General features: G+C 42.3%; 1 protein-coding gene across 2 annotated transcripts in view; it reads left to right on the top strand.

The window, feature by feature from the left end:
- The first annotated feature begins 3112 nt into the window (after positions 1-3112).
- DNAJC18 (DnaJ heat shock protein family (Hsp40) member C18) overlaps positions 3113-14547 on the top strand; it is a 47132-nt gene continuing 35697 nt past the window's right edge. For both annotated transcript variants that reach the window (XM_037801423.1, XM_037801422.1), the window contains exons 1-2: positions 3113-3234; positions 12769-12955. In XM_037801423.1, the coding sequence (XP_037657351.1) occupies positions 3195-3234; positions 12769-12955 (227 nt within the window). In that variant the 5' untranslated portion in view covers positions 3113-3194. The remainder of the gene's footprint in view (positions 3235-12768; positions 12956-14547) is intronic.

Below are 14547 nucleotides of genomic sequence, written 5' to 3'. Positions count from 1 at the left end.
CCATAAACTCCACACGTAGAAAAAATCAAACAAGATCCGTTGAGTAGAAACACCCTGGGTGGGTGCCAGAGGCAAGTGTCATGTGACTCAGACCAAGTCTTTGACATTCTCGGGTCTTCCATTTTCCCCATGTATTAATAGTAGAATACACAGGTCTGGCTCCATACTACCTCACAGGAGGATACCAGGTAGGTGAAATGGAATAATAAATGTGGGAATGCTCAAGAAATAAAAGTTGGCAATCATAGCAAGGTGGACATCACCCTCCAGATCCCACTTCAGGATCGAGGCACTTATTCCTCCAGCTGCTGGGAATGTTGGCTGCTGAGGACACCTGCTGAAGGCAGTTGTCTCCCCCAAGGTTATGCACCCTCCCCACCCCAGACAGCCTGTGTCTAATTTGCTGGGGGATGGGATGGAGCTAAAGACCTCGACCCCTTCAATTTCTTCCTATGCTCAATCCTGCATCCCTCACCCCTCACAGCTGTTCCCATGAACAATAAACCCTTGGCATGCAAATCACAGGGTCTCAGACTCTACTTCCTGGAATACCTAACCTACAATAGCAATATTACAGTATTAAAACAAACAAACAAACTCAGGTATATTTGACTTAAACCACATCACAATTCTAGTACAAAAATCAGTCACTGGGATAGAACTCTCTAGATGACACAACAATGTCTACAAGTACTGGATTCTGTTTGAATTCTTAATGTTATTCTGACTGCCATGGGTACTTAGTTGAGCTGCTTATCATACTGGATAATCAGTTTAAGGACATGAGTTTCACTCTAAGTAACTCAATTGAGGTCTCCATTCTAAAGCCACAAACTTTCCCCTGACTTCTGACAATGTCGTGCAAATATGAGCTGCTAGTCACAAGGTATTTATTTACGTGGTGGGGGTTGGGGGAGTGAGGAGAGGGGATGAACTGGTATTAATATGTTCGAGACTAAAGAATTTTTACCCTGACATTAGCCATGTTGAGGTCCTTTTGCGATGTGACTCTATCCTTTGGGAAGGGGTCCAGGGTAAACTCAAGGCTGAATTATGCTGCTGAGGGAGCCTATAATTTATGCAAATACAAGACCCCAGCTCTGACAGGAAATCTGAGTGCAGCCTTCTGCAGCCCTGCAGCTTCCATGAGACCATGTCCCTTCCTTGATGTCTAGACAACAGGATGGTGGCCATTTATAAGACAGCTTCCTTCGACTGCATGGTCCTAAAGCAGGAAGGGGTGATGGGGGTGGGGTGGCTTTGAAGAGGGTTCTTCTCTCATTTCTTACCCTGTCCTGTGGGAGGGCAACCAACAAACCAGCTCAGGCACACAGGCCCAGTCAGATAGGCGGATAACTTACTCACTATCTTTCTTCCAGGGCTGGATGGGGCAGGTTCAACATTTCAATCACATAGGGCACACGGCAAACCTCAGTATCGTCAGCAAAAACTCACTACGGTTCAACCAATATTTTTAAAAGTAAGTATGGAATACTGATAGAAACCTGAGGCTGTCCCTAGATAAAATGATTTAGCAGATGAAGGATCACTGCAGGACACATTTATTCTTACACACAATTTCCCAAAACCAGGCTAACACTAATAAATTCTATTTGAATCTGCTAGCAGAACATTATGTGGCTCACACTCTCCCCCTAGGTCTACGGATCCTCTCCTTTCTATCCTCTCAGAACTTCTTTCTATACCTATCTCCTTCTCTTTGAGAACTACCTCCAAGATCCTAATTTCTCTTCCCTTATCTCCTGCCCAGTAACTCTTTCATTCTACCCATTGGTTACCATCCCCCAGCACCCTTTGAGCCCACAGTTTCCTCTTCTACAGAACAGAGAGTCTGAATTGGACAGTGGAAATAGCTTTTGTTGAGTGGTTTGTGAGCTCAAGCAAAAACTGGCACAGAAGTGTTCTAGATGTTGAGTTTGGGATTCTACATTAGTCCTGGTGCTACAGTCACAGAAAACTTCATCCAGAGTATTAATTTAGGTGCAAATGAAGGGTACCTTTGCATGGCAGTATCTGAGAAGGTGGCAATGTTGAACCACTTTTTTGCTGACCTAGAATTAAATGAATAAATTCTAGAAAAGAAGGGGGTGAGGTTTCAGAGGATGAGGAGAGGAGAGGATGCTGAGGTCCCAGAGACTGCAAGAGGCCCCAGCTTCCCAAATCTTGCCTAGAATCCTTGAACCTGGACTCTGCTTCTAAGCAGCGCTATTATTCATTGTACTCTTTCTTAATTCAGTTACCCTCTACAGTGCTCTAACACACTTACTCCATAGTACTCTGCCTCCATGCAAACCTGGGTGGGAATCTACAAGAATATTTCCTTTTCACTAATCCCCTAAAGCCTGGTCCTTCAGACAGAAAGGGAATGGGTTAAGAGAAGGACGGGTCTGGAAGAAACGGGAAAAGGTTCATTTGGGCTTCAGAGCAGGATGGGAAAGAAGGATAAGAAAAGCAGAGGGGACTCTAATGCCCGACACAAGACTAGCCTTTTTCTTCTTTCTCTACTTCACCCCTCACAGCCCCTCTAAGGACACTGTCTGTGACTGGAGTCTGTGCCCAGGCTGCCCACTTAACCCCTTAAATCTACCACACTTTCCTGATTTTCTTAACCCTTAAGCTCCCGGGGCTGGGTTGCCAACCCCCATACCATCTCAATTTCCAGAGCCTTGCACAGACTGCACAGAACAGGCTTTAGAATATTTTTCAAAAAGGCATCCCTGAAAAGAATATTAGTCATACTGTCACCCTTTAGCCTGTAATTTGCGAAGTCTTTTTCAGGCAGGACATCGGGTGCACCTCCTTGAACGTCCCCACGGGTAGGAGGGTCTTAAGCCACGCTCCTCACTATACAGATGGAGAAAAGCGCGGTCTGCAGTTACCACAGTTTCCTATCGTGAGCCAGTAGCCGAACAGCAGTCAGTTAGCAGCAACTCACCTCCACAGCCCCCGACCCCCACCTTCACGCCCACCCCAGGGTCGTACCGATTTACACTTCTGCATCTCCCAAGGCCCCTCGCGCGGTGCCTGCTGGGAGTTGTAGTCCGTGCCCTTGCGCGTCCCCCAGTCTGTACGGGCCGGACTACAATGCCCAGCATGCCCCGCGCTCCGCGCCCCCTTTCCTTTCAGCCTCGGGCACCGGGGTGGCCTGGCAGACCTGCTGACAGGGAACCGATATGTCGGCGACTCTGGGCAACGGGGAGCGCTGGACCGAAGGTACCGTCCTGGTCGGAGGGTGGGAGAGGGCCGGGGTTCGGGAGAGATCAGGGATGGGGCTCTTGAAAGCGCATAAAGCCTGAACTCCTGGGCCTGAGATGAGAGATGGAGGCCTGTGAGAAGATGCTGAGCCTGAGAAGGGTTCCGAATAGGATGGGGGCCTGTCTAGGGCAGGGGTCCTGGCCCGGAAGTCCAGGAGCTTTAGCCCGAACTGGGGGCCGGCTGGAGTCCAGAGTCACCAGAGACGACTTGTTGCCTGCGGCCCCCAGCCCCGCCCCTCCGTACCCCGCCCAGATCCCGCGGTGTTCGGCCTCTGTCGCACAGGGGTGGGGTGATTAGAGACCAGTTGGGTGCTGCCATCTGCTGCAGCTTCCTTACCCAGCAAACTGGGCCACCTGACCCTCAGCCCTTAGGTGGTCTTGTCTCCCCCGCCTGCATCAGGATGGATAAGCCAGTCTTTTCTATTCTGGAAAGGCCATTGATTCCTGCCCCATTCCTACAGTCAGGTAAAAAAATATTATCCAACACCTATTATGTGCCCTATACTATGTGGAGTCTGGAGGTGCAGCAGAGATTTGGCAGATAAGGGCCTCTGAGGTCACAGAACTCTCAATCCACTAAGGGAGTTTAATGGATAAATAGGCAATTATAAAGCAGGGCTGATAAGTCCTGGGATACACAGCAAGGTCAGGGGGTTTGGTAGCACACTGCTAAGGCACCTAACAATTGGATGCCAGAGGAGGTCTTATGGAGGAAGTGTCACATATGACGTCATGAATGAAACATTGGAATTAGCCAGGCCGACTGAGAGGAAGAATGTTCCAGGCAGAGGGAACAGCATATACAAAGGCACAGAGAAAAAATAAAATATTGCTGAGGTGAAAGGTGCTTGGTGGGGCAAAGCATAGACTGCCAAGGTGCATTTGGGGAGATACGAAGCTAGAGAGGAAGGCAAGGACCCATAAAGTTTGGACAAGGGGTAGTGGTTAGTCACTGAGGAATATTAAGCAGAAGAAGAATGTGGTTGTTTGATCATGCTTTTATTTATTTATTTTTTATCTTCATTTTATTGAGATATATTCACATACCACACAGTCGTACAAAACAAATCGTACTTTCGATTGTTTACAGTACCATTACATAGTTGTACATTCATCACCTAAATCAATCCCTGACACCTTCATTAGCACACACACAAAAATAACAAGAATAATAATTAGAATGAAAAAGAGCAATTGAAGTAAAAAAGAACACTGGGTACCTTTGTCTGTTTGTTTCCTTCCCCTATTTTTCTACTCATCCATCCATAAACTAGACAAAGGGGAGTGTGGTCCTTATGGCTTTCCCAATCCCATTGTCACCCCTCATAAGCTACACTTTTATACAACTGTCTTCGAGATTCATGGGTTCTGGGTGGTAGTTTGATAGTTTCAGGTATCCACCACCAGCTACCCCAATTCTTTAGAACCTAAAAAGGGTTGTCTAAAGTGTGCGTAAGAGTGCCCACCAGAGTGACCTCTCGGCTCCTTTTGGAATCTCTCTGCCACTGAAGCTTATTTCATTTCCTTTCACATCCCCCTTTTGGTCAAGAAGATGTTCTCCGTCCCACGATGCCGGGTCTAAATTCCTCCCCGGGAGTCGTATTCCACGTTGCCAGGGAGATTCACTCCCCTGGGTGTCTGATCCCACGTAGAGGGGAGGGCAGTGATTTCACCTTTCAAGTTGGCTTAGCCAGAGAGAGAGGGCCACATCTGAGCAACAAAGAGGCATTCGGGAGGAGGCTCTTAGGCACAACCATAGGGAGGCCTAGCCTCTCCTTTGCAGCAACCGTCTTCCCAAGGGTAAAACTTATGGTAGAGGGCTCAACCCATCAAACCACCAGTCCCCTATGTCTGTGGTCATGTTAGCAACCATGGAGGTGGGGTAGGCCAATACCCCTGCATTCTCCACAGGCTCCTCAAGGGGGCACTACATCTTTTTTTTTCCTTGTTTTTCTTTTTTTTTTTTTTTTAACTTTCCCTTCTTTTTTAAATCAACTGTATGAAAAAAAGTTAAAAAGAAAACAAACATACAATAAAAGAACATTTCAAAGAGACCATAACAAGGGAGTAAGAAAAAGACAACTAACCTAAGATAATTGCTTAACTTCCAACATGTTCCTACTTTACCCCAAGAAAGTTACATAATATAGCAACATTTCTGTGAACTTGTTCCTACTATATCCATCAGAAATTAACAGACCATAGTCATTCCTGGGCATCCCCAGAACGTTAAATAGCTTATCTGTTCTTCTTGGATTATTGTTCCCCCTTCCTTAATTGCTCTCTATTGCTAGTTCCCCTACATTCTACATTATAAACCATTTGTTTTACATTTTTCAAAGTTCACATTAGTGGTAGCATATAATATTTCTCTTTTTGTGCCTGGCTTATTTGGCTCAGCATTATGTCTTCAAGGTTCATCCATGTTGTCATATGTTTCATGAGATCGTTCCTTCTTATTGCCGCGTAGTATTCCATCATGTGTATATACCACATTTTATTTATCCACTCATCTGTTGAAGGACATTTGGGTTGTTTCCATCTCTTGGCAATTGTGAATAATGCTGCTATGAACATTGGCGTGCAGATATCTGTTCATGTCACTGCTTTCCGACCTTCCGGGTATATACCGAGAAGTGCAATCGCTGGATCGAATGGTAACTCTATATCTAGTTTTCTAAGGAACTGCCAGACTGACTTCCAGAGTGGCTGAACCATTATACAGTCCCACCAACAATGAATAAGAGTTCCAATTTCTCCACATCCCCTCCAGCATTTGTAGTTTCCTGTTTGTTTAATGGCAGCCATTCTAACCGGTGTTAGATGGTATCTCATTGTGGTCTTAATTTGCATCTCTCTAACAGCTAGTGAAGCTGAACATTTTTTCATGTGTTTCTTGGCCATTTGTATTTCCTCTTCAGAGAACTGTCTTTTCATATCTTTTGCCCATTTTATAATTGGGCTATCTGTACTATTGTCATTGAGTTGTAGGATTTCTTTATATATGCAAGATATCAGTCTTTTGTCAGATACATGGTTTCCAAAAATTTTTTCCCATTGAGTTGGCTGCCTCTTTACCTTTTTGAGAAATTCCTTTGAGGTGCAGAAACTTCTAAGCTTGAGGAGTTCCCATTTATCTATTTTCTCTTTTGTTGCTTGTGCTTTGGGTGTAAAGTCTAGGAAGTGGCCACCTAATACAAGGTCTTGAAGATGTTTTCCTACGTTATCTTCTAGGAGTTTTATGGTACTTTCTTTTATATTGAGATCTTTGGTCCATTTTGAGTTAATTTTTGTGTAGGGTGTGAGGTAGGGGTCCTCTTTCATTCTTTTGGATATGGATATCCAACTCTCCCAGCCCCATTTGTTGAAAAGACCATTATGACTCAGTTCAGTGACTTTGGGGGCCTTATCAAAGATCAGTCGGCCATAGATCTGAGGGTCTATCTCTGAATTCTCAATTCGATTCCATTGATCTATATGTCTATCTTTGTGCCAGTACCATGCTGTTTTGGCAACTGTGGCTTTATAATAAGCTTCAAAGTCAGGGAGTGTAAGTCCTCCCACTTCGTTTTTCTTTTTTAGAGTGTCTTTAGCAATTCGAGGCATCTTCCCTTTCCAAATAAATTTGATAACTAGCTTTTCCAAGTCTGCAAAGTAGGTTGTTGAAATTTTGATTGGGATTGCATTGAATCTGTAGATGAGTTTGGGTAGAATTGACATCTTAATGACATTTAGCCTTCCTATCCATGAACATGGAATATTTTTACATCTTTTAAGGTCCCCTTCTATTTTTTTTAGTAGAGTTGTGTAGTTTTCTTTGTATAGGTCTTTTACATCTTTGGTTAAGTTTATTCCTAGGTACTTGATTTTTTTAGTTGCTATTGAAAATGGTATCTTTTTCTTGAGTGTCTCTTCAGTTTGTTCATTTCTAGCATATAGAAACATTACTGACTTATGTGCATTAATCTTGTATCCCGCTACTTTGCTAAATTTGTTTATTAGCTCTAGTAGCTGTATCGTCGATTTCTCAGGGTTTTCTAGATATAAGATCATATCATCTGCAAACAATGACAGTTTTACTTCTTTTCCAATTTGGATGCCTTTTATTTCTTTGTCTTGCCGGATTGCCCTGGCTAGCACTTCCAGCACAATGTTGAATAACAGTGGTGACAGCGGGCATCCTTGTCTTGTTCCTGATCTTAGAGGGAAGGCTTTCAGTCTCTCACCATTGAGTACTATGCTGGCTGTGGGTTTTTCATATATGCTCTTTATCATGTTGAGGAAGTTTCCTTCAATTCCTACCTTTTGAAGTGTTTTTATCAAAAACGGATGTTGGATTTTGTCAAATGCTTTTTCAGCGTCTATTGAGATGATCAATTGATTTTTCCCTTTTGACTTGTTAATGTGTTGTAATACATTGATTGATTTTCTTATGTTGAACCATCCTTGCATGCCTGGAATGAACCCCACTTGGTCATGGTGTATGATTTTTTTAATGTGTCTTTGGATTCGATTTGCAAGTATTTTGTTGAGGATTTTTGCATCTATATTCATTAGGGAGATTGGCCGGTAGTTTTCCTTTTTTGTAGCATCTTTGCCTGGTTTTGGTATTAGATTGATGTTAGCTTCATAAAATGAGTTAGGTAGTGTTCCATTTTCTTCAATGTTTTGAAAGTTTGAGTAAGTTTGGTGTCAGTTCTTTCTGGAAAGTTTGGTAGAATTCCCCTGTGAAGCCATCTGGCCCTGGGCATTTATTTGTGGGAAATTTTTGATGACTGATTGGATCTCTTTGCTTGTGATGGGTTGGTTGAGGTCTTCTATTTCTTCTCTGGTCAGTCTAGGTTGTTCATATGTTTCCAGGAAATTGTCCATTTCTTCTACATTATCCAGTTTGTTGCCATACAGTTGTTCATAATATCCTCTTATAATTTTTTTAATTTCTTCAGGATCTGCAGTTATGTCACCTTTTTCATTCATTATTTTGTTTATATGGGTCTTCTCTCTTTTTTATTTTGTCAGTCTAGCTAGGGGCTTGTCACTCTTGTTGATCTTCTCAAAGAACCAACTTTTGGTGATATTTATCCTCTCTATTGTTTTTTTGTTCTCTATGTCATTGATTTCTGCTTTAATCCTTGTTATTTCTTTTCTTCTACTTGGTTTAGGATTGGTTTGCTGTTCATTTTCTAGCTTCTTCAGTTGATCCATTAGTTCTTTGATTTTGGCTCTTTCTTCCTTTTTAATATATGCGTTTAGTGCTATAAATTTCCCCCTTAGCACTGCTTTTGCTGCATCCCATAGGTTTTGGTATGTTGTGTTCTCATTTTCATTCGTCTCTATATATTTAGCAATTTCTCTTGCTATTTCTTCTTTAACCCACTGATTGTTTAGGAGTGTGTTGTTTAACCTCCAGGTATTTGTGAATTTTCTAAGTCTCTGATGGTTATTGACTTCTAATTGTATTCCATTGTGGTCAGAGAATGTGCTTTGAATAATTTCAATCTTTTTAAATTTATTGAGGCTTGTTTTATGTCCCAGCATATGATCTATCCTGGAGAAAGTTCCGTGAGCACTAGAAAAGTATGTGTATCCTGGTGATTTGGGATGTAATGTCCTGTATATGTCTGTTAAATCTAATTCATTTATCAGATTGTTTAGGTTTTCAATTTCCTTATTGGTCTTCTGTCTGGTTGATCTATCTATAGGAGAGAGTGATGTGTTGAAGTCTCCCACAATTATTGTGGAAACATCAATTGCTTCCTTTAGTTTTGCCAGTGTTTCTCTCATGTATTTTGTGGCACCTTGGTTGGGTGCATAGACATTTACGATTGTTATTTCTTCTTGCTGAATTGCCCCTTTTATTAGTATGTAGTGGCCTTCTTTGTCTCTCAAAACATCCCTGCATTTGAAGTCTATTTTATCTGAGATTCATATTGCTACACCTGCTTTCTTTTGGCTGTAGCTTGCATGAAATATTTTTTTCCATCCTTTCACTTTCAGTTTCTTTGTGTCCCTGTGTCTAAGATGAGTCTCTTGTATGCAACATATTGATGGTTCATTTTTTTTGATCCATTCTGCGAATCTATATCTTTGAATTGGGGAGTTTAATCCATTGACATTCAACGTTATAACCGTGAAGGCATTTCTTGAATCAGCCATCTTATCCTTTGGTTTATGTTTGTCATATTTTTCCCCTCTGTCTATTAATATCCTTTATTGTACCCATACCGAATCTCTTTAGTACTGAACCTTTCTCCAAGTCTCTCTGTCCTTTCTTTGTTTCTCTGTCTGTAGGGCTCCCTTTAGTATCTCCAGTATGGCAGGTCTCTTGTTAGCAAATTCTCTCAGCATTTGTTTGTCTGTGAAAAATTTAAGCTCTCCCTCAAATTTGAAGGAGAGCTTTGCTGGATAAAGTATTCTTGGCTGGAAATTTTTCTCACTCAGAATTTTAAATATATGGTGCCACTGCCTTCTTGCCTCCATGGTGGCTGCTGAGTAGTCACTACTTAGTCTTATGCTGTTTCCTTTGTATGTGGTGAATTGCTTTTCTCTTGCTGCTTTCAGAACTTGCTCCTTCTCTTCTGTGTTTGACAGTGTGATCAGTATATGTCTCGGAGTGGGTTTATTTGAATTTATTCTATTTGGAGTTCGCTGAGCATTTATGATTTGTGTATTTATGTTGTTTAGAAGATTTGGGAATTTTTCCCCAACAATTTCTTTGAATACTCTTCCTAGACCTTTACCCTTTTCTTCCCCTTCTGGGACACCAATGAGTCTTATATTTGGACGTTTCATATTATCTATCATATCCCTGAGATCCATTTCGATTTTTTCAATTTTTTTCCCCATTCTTTCTTTTATGCTTTCATTTTCCATTCTGTCATCTTCCAGGTCACTGACTCGTTGTTCAACTTCCTCTAGTCTTGTACTATGAGTGTCCAGAATCTTTTTAATTTGGTCAACAGTTTCTTTAATTTCCATAAGATCATCCATTTTTTTATTTAGTCTTGCAATGTCTTCTTTATGCTCTTCTAGGGTCTTCTTGATTTCCTTTGTATCCCGTACTATGGTCTCATTGTTCATCTTTAGTTCTTTGAGTAGCTGCTCTAGGTGCTGTGTCTCTTCTGGTCTTTTGATTTGGGTGCTTGGGCTTGGGTTATCCATATCGTCTGTTTTTTTCATATGCTTTATAATTTTCTGTTGTTTTTGGCCTCGTGGCATTTGCTGAACTTGATAGGGTTCTTTTAGGATTTGTAGACCAATTGAAGTCCTTATCTCTAATTTATCAGATCTACAGCTTCGTGGAGTACACTTTCTCTAACTAACCAGCAGGTGGCGTCCACGAGCCACCTGTTCTCCACAAGCCAGTTCTCCCCTGCTTAGCCTTTTTGGTGAGTGGGGGAGTGAGTCTTGTGGGGTCCAATTGGTGTACCAAGCTTGCGTGTGTAGTTGGTGTTGCCTGCCCTGTATATAGGGCGTGTTTCTGGGCAGTCAGGGAGGGGGTGTGGCCCTAACAATCAAATCTCCCTGGTGATCCTAGAGTTTTAAAGCTGCTGCAATAGTCTGATCCTTCAGTTCAGTCCTGCCACAGTTTGTCTCTGCCACTGACCCACAAGTCCTTGGTATTGGAGTATGGCTCCTGAGACTTGCAAGTGGGCCCCTCTTCCAGGCTGTGCACCCCGGGTCCTCTGTTGAGGGATGACTGTGCTATGTCACAGGTGAGTGCCGTCCCCCCAGGGCAGTTCTGGGCTGCTGGGCTGTGTAGGGAGGCTCCCAGTCTGCTGAAATGATGGCTGAATGGGGCTTTGTTAATTCACACTGCTCCACCTTCCCAACTCTGGGACAATCAGCTGAGGTTGCAGGGAAGGCTAATGTCCACGCCCAGTTTTGTGGTGTGTGCCTGTTATTTGAAGCACTTCCGTCACACTGGGTTGTCTGGGGCAGCTCTGGGCTATGGGGCTGGCGATGGGCAGGAGTGTTTCCTGTCCACCAGGATGATGGCTGTGAGCAGACACCCCCCTTTTCTTGGGAAGTTATGGTGTTTAGTGAATTTTCTCAGCCTTTTGTCTCAGAGCTCTCTTAGTTCTGCTCTTGACTTGACCTGCCCAAATTGCAAGTCTTTGAAGCTTTCTGTATTGGGCTTCTTAGAGTAATTGTTTTAGAAAAAGAAAAAAGGATTAAAAAAAAAAAAGGGGGCCCTCCTCAGAGATCTAATGGGTTATTGAAATACTAAGAGTCAAAGCAACCAGGGCCATTAAGGAAAGGTCCACAGGGCAGAGAGATCAGCTTTTCTTCAGGATTTGCATATGCGCCTCAGGGCCTGAGCTCTGCCCTTCCCCTTTCTATGTTCACCAGAACTCCAAAAATCCTCCGCTTTTATTTTGGAGTTTTTCGTGTTGTTTCTTTTCTATGCCTGTCTCCTCTCTGCTGGGCTGGCTGCTCTCAGATTCTCTGGTGTCTGGTCTCAGTCTATCTATTGTTGGAGTTTGGATCAGTAGAATGAGTTTCCGATAAGGGCTGCCACTGCAGTTCTCCCTTCTCCTTCCCGGAGCTGACAGCCCCTCCTCCCATGGGACTGAGCCTGGCAGGGAGGGGCGCGGGTCCCCTGGCCGCAAAAACTTACAGATTTCGCTGATCTCAGCAGTTCCACGTTTTCATGAGTGTTGTATGAAGTATGCCCAAAGTCAGATTGCTCTGTGGTGTCCAGTCCACGCAGTTCTTGGCTTTCTACCTACTTTCCTGGAGGAGTAACTAAAACATACAGCTCACCAGTCCGCCATCTTGCCCCGCCTCCGCAAACTCTGATCATGCTTTTAAAGCTTTTCCCAGGACCTCCAGACAAGACTTGAGTCCTCTGCCCTTTCTGACTTCAATGTTTGTGGCCCTCTTTACATTCTGTGGGCATTGTGATTAATTAAATCTTCTCCATTAGATTATAACCTCTTTGTCATCAGGATTAGCTCTTACCCATATATCCCCATTGATCTGTCTGTCCAAGTGTTCCATACATATTAGTTCCATAACTGTTAATTTAAAAGAACTGAATTCATCTCTACTTTAAATCTTTGTGGTGGGAGGCATTGCAACAGCAACAAAATTATTTTATGAGCAATTGCACTTCTGACCATGAACCACAGAGAAGAAATAGGCTTCCCCTTGCCCTACACTAAAGGCAGGGTATTGGAGAGAGATGCATCTTGAGCCCCTTATATGGTCTGATTCAAGATTATTTGCTGACTGGCCACTGTAGGTTTGGTGGATATTATTATGCTTCTTATTTCTGGCATTTATACATTTTTCTTGGTTGCCTACCATATTTCCTGTATTGTGTTTTCAGGGAAGATGTCTTATTCAGCTTTATATGGATGCTTAAAAGTCAGTACGATGTCCCATAGCCTGACCCTCATATTCACCTGTTGATGCCTACAGCAGTCTTCCAAAGCTGATTTACAGGGTCAGAGTGAGGCCTAATGGAGGGGCTATTATTGCTTTGCAGCTTACTTTGATGCAGTTAGAAGAAACAAATACCCAGAAGACAGACCTCCTGAGAGTCATGACTCCTGTGGCTGCTATAACTGCATGAAGGCACAGAAGGAAAAGAAGTCTGAGAATGAATGGTATCAGACCCGGCAGGGTGAAGGAAGTGCCACCTACACCGAGGAGCAGCTGCTTGGGGTACAAAGGTAAGCCTGTGTTAAGATTAAATGAGTGATTTTATGTAAAGTACTTAGAACAATACCTGGTACAGAGGATGTGTTGTTTAAGTATTGGCTGCTATTATTATTATTATTATTATTAAAGCACAATAGTGCCTGGACTTCAAAGAGAAGACTGGGTGGAAATGGAGTATTATGGTGCAATCTGAGCTAATCCCCCTGCTTCCACTTTGACAGGCAGGGAAAACCAATTAGACCTAACAGATGTCTATAGAGCACACAACAACAGAATACGCATTCTTCTCAAGTACACATGAAACATTCTCCAGGAAAGACCCTATGTTGGGCCATAAAACAAACCTCAATAAATTTAAAAGGATTGAAACCATATAAAATATGTTCTCTGAAGTCAGTAACAAAGGGAATATGGGAAATTCACAAATATGCGGAAATTAAATAACAGACTTCTAAATAACAAATGGGTCAAAGAAGAAATCACAAGGGAGATTAGATGAATGAAAATGAAAACATACTAAAACTTATGGGATGCAGCTAAATCAGTGCTTAGAGAGAAATTTTTAGCTGTAAATGTCTATATTAAAAAAAGGAAGAAAGATCTCAAATCAATAACCTAATCTTCAACTTTAAGAAACTAGAAAAAGAGGAACAAACCAAACCCAAAGCAAGTGGAATGAAGGAAATACTATAGAATGGAACTCAATGAAAAAGAGAATAGAAAAACAATGGAGAAAATAATGAAACCAAAAGTGGGTTCTTTGAAAGATCAACAAAATTGACAAACATTAGCTAAACTGACCAAGAAGAGAGAGGACTCAAATTAGTAAAATTAAGAATGAAAGAGGGAACATCACCTACTGATCTTACAGAAATAAAAAAATTATAAGAGAATACTATGAACAATTATATGCCAAAATTAGATAACCTAGATGAAATGGACAAATTCACAAACCACTGAAACTGACTCAAGAAATAAGTTCACAGAAATGTTGCTATATTAGGTTATTTTCTTGGGGCAGAGTAGGAACATGTTGAAAGTAAAATAGTTATTTTAGATTAGTTGTCTTTTTCTCACTCCCTTGTTGTGGTTTGTTTGAAATGTTTTTTTATTGTATTTTTTTTTTAATTTTTTTTATATAGTTTAAAAAAAGAGTTAATTTAAAAAAAAAAAAAGAAAAAAATATGCAGAGCCCCCTTGAGGAGCTGATGGAGAATGCAGGGGTGTTGGGCTTCCCTACCTCGATGGTTGCTGATGTGCTCACAGACATAGCAGACTGGTGGTTTGATGGGCTGAGCCCTCTACCACAGGACTTGCCCTTGGCAAGACTGTGGCTGCAAAGGAGAGGCTAGGCCTGCCTATAATTGTGCCTAAGAGCCTCCTCCCGAATGCCTCTTTATTGCTCAGATGTGGCCCTCCCCTCTAGCTAAGCCAACTTGGCAGGTGAAATCACTGCCCTTCCCTCTACGTGGGATCTGACACCCAGGGGAGTAAATCTCCCTGGCAACATGGAATATGACTCCCGGGGAGGAATCTAGACCCGGCATCATGGGATGGAGAACATCTTCTTGACCAAAAGAGGGATGTGAAAGGAAATGAAATA

This window comes from Choloepus didactylus, chromosome 13 (genome assembly GCF_015220235.1).
Source record: "Choloepus didactylus isolate mChoDid1 chromosome 13, mChoDid1.pri, whole genome shotgun sequence".
NCBI classification, from domain to species: domain Eukaryota; kingdom Metazoa; phylum Chordata; class Mammalia; order Pilosa; family Megalonychidae; genus Choloepus; species Choloepus didactylus.
This window is presented reverse-complemented; position numbering and strand designations above follow the sequence as displayed.